The sequence below is a fragment of the Solanum lycopersicum genome, chromosome 6 (genome assembly GCF_036512215.1).
Source record: "Solanum lycopersicum chromosome 6, SLM_r2.1".
NCBI classification, from domain to species: Eukaryota; Viridiplantae; Streptophyta; class Magnoliopsida; order Solanales; family Solanaceae; genus Solanum; species Solanum lycopersicum.
The window spans coordinates 6991508-6997374 of record NC_090805.1 but is presented as its reverse complement, the minus strand read 5'-3'; the positions used below and the strand labels follow the sequence as shown (position 1 = coordinate 6997374).

General features: G+C 39.7%; 1 protein-coding gene across 1 annotated transcript; it reads right to left on the bottom strand.

Moving 5' to 3' along the window:
• Window positions 1-1444: 1444 nt before the first annotated feature.
• On the bottom strand, window positions 1445-5024 carry LOC138349197 (uncharacterized). The gene is made up of 5 exons (XM_069299528.1): window positions 4731-5024; window positions 3975-4225; window positions 3828-3879; window positions 2021-2248; window positions 1445-1783 (listed from the first exon to the last, which is right to left on the bottom strand). Exons 1-5 carry the CDS (start codon window positions 5022-5024, stop codon window positions 1445-1447), a joined length of 1164 nt encoding a protein of 387 aa, XP_069155629.1.
• Window positions 5025-5867: the final 843 nt, after the last annotated feature.

The following is a 5867-nucleotide window of genomic DNA, read 5'->3' as shown; positions in this document are numbered from 1 at the left end:
AGCCCGTATATGGGGTCTCCTACTGTTTACTTTCGAGGCCCTTTCATACACAATTATGTTTAAACATGCATTTTCAACATAGTAAATACGAGTTCGTCATTCCTAGAGTTCCCATTTAATACAATTAGTACCCCAATTCAGTCAAAATAAGGAACCCTAAATTGAAACTTTCAGACATACGGAGACACACTCATTTTAGACAAACTAATATGCAACACAACAACATCCAATTATTCCGACGGATGTAATTACACAAATTTTTGCACGCAAATTCACCTAATGTAGTCCCAAGGTCAAGATCCACTTTCAGATTCTTGCATTTAAGTATGAATGAGAATTCATAGTTTTAAGGGAAATTGAAATACCTTTATTAGTACTTGTGTTGTTGTGTGCACTTGTGAACTTTCAAGAAGTAGCCTACGTGCTCGAACTCAATCACCGTCGTAACAAGAATAAAGAAACAGAGAATTTCGGGGAGAGTCCATTTTGAAGATTTAAAAAGTGACGGGACAAGTTTGAAAGATGGGAAGTTTATTATGGAAGTGAAATATGGGGGAAATGACAGGTTGAAATAGTTAAGGAAGGGAATTCGAAAGAGAATGGAAAGAGGGAATGCATTTTAAAGGGTATGTCTTTTAAATTACCGGTCGGGTCAGGTCGGATAACTAGCAAATTTGGACTACAAAACCCCTGTTGACGGTCTATAGGTCAACCTACGGTCCGTCGATTGGGATCACCGATCACATTAAGTCTTAGATAAAATTTGAAACATACCTGGGATCGATGGACACCATCAACAGTCCGTTGATGAGTCGACGGGCCATCGATGGGGTCCGTAGATCTCTGCACACACCATTTTCTGCATATTGTGCTTTTGCTCCCTGCACATGTACAACCAATTAAGCCATTATTTTTGTGTTTTTCTAGACACTCTTAAGACAAGGACCCTATAATGATCTGTAGCCAATACTATCTCAAAAGCAAAGATTAAATAACAGGAACAAATAAACAAGACTACGACTAATTCTACAAGGAAAACAAAACCTATAGTTTGCTAGAAAGTACACCTTAGGTTTCCTCCCAAGAATCAATTGATTTAAATTTGCGGCACGATGCAGGCCTCTTGATTACTCAGACTTCATTAAGATGATAGTCCTCAACTACTTCTTGAACACTTTTCGCATGCCCCAAATAGGTCTTTATCTTTTGTCTGTTGATTGTGAACCTTGCGCCTTCCTTGTTTTCTAGCTCAACCTCTCTGTGCGATCACTTTAGTAATGAGGAATGGCCCAATCCATTTGGACTTGATTCTCAGAAACAAGTGCATCCTAGAGTTGAACGGAAGCACCAATCCACCAACTGCAAATTCTCGCTTTGCGATTCTTTTGTCGTGGTACTTCTTCATCTTCTCCTTGTAGATGGATGAACTTACATAGGATTTTAGTCAAAACTCATCAAGCTCATTCAAATCATTTAGTCTTTCTTCTGCTGCTTCAGTCCAATCCAACTTCAGTCTCTTCATTGCCCAAATCGCCTTGTACTCTTGCTCGACCGGCAAGTGACAAGCCTTCCCGTATACTAGTTGGTATGGAGACATACCTATAGGAGTCTTGTATGCAGTGCAGTAGGCCCAAATAGAATTATCAATCCTCCGTGAACAATCCGTTCTATTAGCATTCACACTGTTTGTCAGAATTTGCTTAATCTCGCGATTGGACACCTCAACTTGCCCGCTAGTCTGTGGGTTGTAAGGAGTAGCCACACTATGGAGAACACCATGTTTCTACAATAGACCTTTGAACAATTTATTATGGAAACGAGAGCCACCATCACTAATAATGGCCCTATGTTTACTAAATCTAAAGAAAATATTCTTCTTAATAAATGTAGTGATACTCTTCCCTTCATTGTTGGGGTAAGCAATTGCTTCCACCCATTTTGACACATACTCAACCGCCACAAGTATGTATTTGATCCCATGAAAACTCAAAAATTGGTCCATAAATTCACTGCCCCATACGTTAAATAGCTCAATCACCAAAATGGGATTCAATGAAAGTTTTTGCCGCTCCGAAATTTCTCCATCTTGTTGGCATCGATCATAGGATTTGGCGAAGCCATGAGAATCTTGGGGAATGGTTGGAAAATAATACCCATACTGCAAAATCTTATTGGCGGTCTGAATACCACTATTGTGCCAACGCACAAAGGAGAAATGACACACCTCCAAAACACTCAACATCTCAACCTGAGGTATACAACGACAAATTATCCCATCGGCACAAGTACGATACAAGTAAGGCTCATCCCAAAAGAACTTTTTCACATCATGCATGAACTTTTTCCTCTGGTGTAAGGTCAAGTCTAACGGTACTATATCACTTGCAAAATAGTTTGCAAAGTCGGCGAACCATGGGATCAAATCGTGAGACGCGGCCAGTATATGTTTATCTGGGAAGGCATCATCAATTTTAGCCTTTTGTCCCGATTTACACATAGCTTCATCCTCAAATATAGACAAGTGGTTGCAACTTGTTTCTCAATCCCCTTCCAATCTTTTACCTTTAAATAAAACTCTTGAAGCAATAGTACCCATCTGATCAACCTTGTCTTTGCATCCGTCTTCGCTATCAAGTATCTCAAAGCAGAATGTTATGTATGCACAATGATCCTTATACCAAGCAAATAGGAGTGAAATTTCTCAAATGCAAACACCACCACAAGAAGTTCCTATTCAATTATCGTATAGTTCTTTTGGGCTTCATTTAGGGATTTATTGTCATAATAGATGGAGCGAAGGATTTTTTCGATTCTTTGTCCCAATACCACCACCAAGTGCAACCCCACTAGCATCACACATCACCTCAAATGGATCACTCCAATCCGGTGAAATAATAATTGGCGCGGAGACCAATTTATCTTTCAACTCTCCGATTGCTTTAAGACAAGATTTATCAAAATAGAACTTACATTCCTTCTCGAGAAAATTGCATAAAGGATGTGAAATCTTCTAAACATCCTTAATAAACCTCCAATAAAACCCGACATGCCCAAGAAAACTTCTCACACCCTTGACAGAGATAGGAGGAAGAATTTTCTCTATGACTGCTCCTTTGGCTCGTTCAACCTCTATCCCCTTTTTCAGAGATGCGATGGCCAAAAACTATGCCTTCTTTCACAATAAAGTGACATTTCTCCCAGTTTAGCACCAAATTACAATCTTCACACCTCTTGAGCACCTCAGCCAATTTACTCAAACGCAGATCAAAGGAGTCCCCTACTACATAAAAATCATCCATGAACACCTCAATAGTGTCCTCCACCATATTAGAGAACATAGACATGATATAATGGTGGGAAATCGACGGTGCATTACATAACCCAAACGGCATCCTTTTGAATGCAAAAGTTCCATATGGACAAGTGAAGGTGGTTTTTTCTTGATCTTACTGAGCAATAGAGATCTAATTGTTGACCGAATATCCATGAAGAAAGCAATAACAACCCTTGCCTATAAGTTTGTCTAACATCTGATCCATGAAGGTCATAGGGAAATGGTCCTTCTCAATCGAAGCATTTAACTTTCGGTAGTCCGACTGACCACATTGAAACAAGATCGTTCCTCTCATTAGGTACCACCCGCCCTTTTTAGGCACACACTGAACATGACATACCAACTATTGTCTACTATAGGATAAATGGCTCCAGCATCCAACCACTTGATGATCTCCTTTTTCACTGCTTCTTGCATAGGTGGATTAACCTTCTTTTGTGCTCAATAGTCGGTCTATGATCCGGCATGAGTTGGATATTGTGGGAAAAAATACCGGGAGATATCCAATAATATCTGCAATAGTCCAACGAATGACTCGCTTGAACCTTTTCAACACCCCCACTAAGCACTCAACTTACTGTCCATTCAAATGTGCTGCAATTATTACTCGCAAGTGTCATCCCTACAAAAAAACACATACCGCGGATGAGGTGGTAGATCCTTCAGTTCAAATTTTAGGGCCTCCTCAATAAATGGTTTCGCAGGTGGAGACTCGCGATGCTTCATATCCAACTCTAATTTCTTCAGCTTTGACCGATACTCGAGTTGTTCAAGTATAGCCACCAAAGAATCAAACTCTTCAATACCATCACTGTCAAAATTCATAATGGTTGTTGCTAGTGCCTCGACACCTAGTCTCTCTTTAATTTTCACTTTAGTTACACTCTCAACCTTTTAAGATACAGCAGATACCGTTTGGATCTCACCACTCTGCTTCATGGACCTACAGATATTGAAAGTTGCTTCTTCATTGTTCAATCAAAATTTCATCTGCCCTTTTTCATATACACTAATGCACGCCTAGTGACAAGGAATGGTCTTCCTGTTATGACCTCAAACTCAAACCCACAGTCCATAATCATAAAATCGACAAGAAATATGAATGACTCAACTTCCACAAGCACATTATGTAGTATACCAATGGTCCTCTTCAAAGATCGATCGGCCATCAGTAATCACATCGTAGTGGTCTTTGGGTCTTCCAAGCCTAACTTTCTGTAAATGGACAAAGAAATGAGATTTATGCTTGCCTCAAGATCACATAATGCCTTATAAAAGTGTAGCAACACTGTCGTACATGGAATAGTGAAGGAAACTGATCTTCTTTCTTCTACACAAGAGACCTTGTAGAAATATAACTACAATGTTGCATCCTGTCATCATCCTCAAAACTCACCGACCTCTTCTTTGTCACCATATCCTTCAAAAACTTAGAAAAATCAGGCATTTGCTCCAAAGCTTCTATTAATGGAAAAATGTTGGAAAGTTGTTTTAACATAGTGATAAATCGTCGATATTTACCAACTTCCATTTTCTTCACCAATCTTTGTGGGAATGGTGGTTCAGGTCTAGGAGTGGGGACCATTTTTTGAGATAACTCTACTTCTCTCGACAGTGCATCACCCAACTTTTCACTAGCTTCTATCGCCTCATCTTCCTTTCTAATATCTTCTTCAACTACAGACGGCATAGGTTACCTCCTTGAGTAGTGACTATCATCCAATGCCCATCATTCTTAGGAATTTGGATAGTGTTGCTTGGAAGAGTGCCAGGTTGGTATAGGTTCAAAGTAGTAGACAGTTGATTATCTGTAGCATAAGGTGTTTTATCGAGACTGCATGTGCATCTACCTTTTGTCTGATGCCTGATAGTTCACCTCTCATCTTACTGGCATTCTCATCAGTTGCATCAAACCTCCTCATCATATTTTGCAACATATCCTCAACCCGTGCCTTACTACCTCTACCGTCTTTAGGTGCAGCTTCCCTATTTTGAGGTGGAACATATGGACCACCCTTGTCATTCCTGTTACCATAGTTGTTCCGATTCAAGTTATTGTCACCGTTGTAGTTCCCATCTCAGACATATTGACTCACTCGGTTGTAATTTTCATAGTTCCTACATTAGTTTCCTTGATCTTTGCACCAATTATCCTGATTGGAACCTTGTGTGTTTGGTCAGAAACACCCCGTATGATCATTCACTGCATATGTATCCTTTTCATAGTAGTTCTAATCTATCAGTGGTGGTGCTTTATCCAAATAGTTCATCACATTTATTTTGTCTGCGCCTCCACTAACATGCTTCAAAACCAACCCTACTTTAGTTCTTATTTACGCCATTTCTTCCCGAATCCCATCAATGGTTGAGTTATTTGTAGCATGTACCGTAATGGTGTTCCGCCCCATCTCTGAATTTCTAGTGCTCTGAGATTTATTATTGTGTGACATCTTCTCTAGCTTCTCTGCAATCTCAGCATATATGCATTCACCATAGGATCTACCCACAATAGTATTGAGCATTGCTTTGTTGT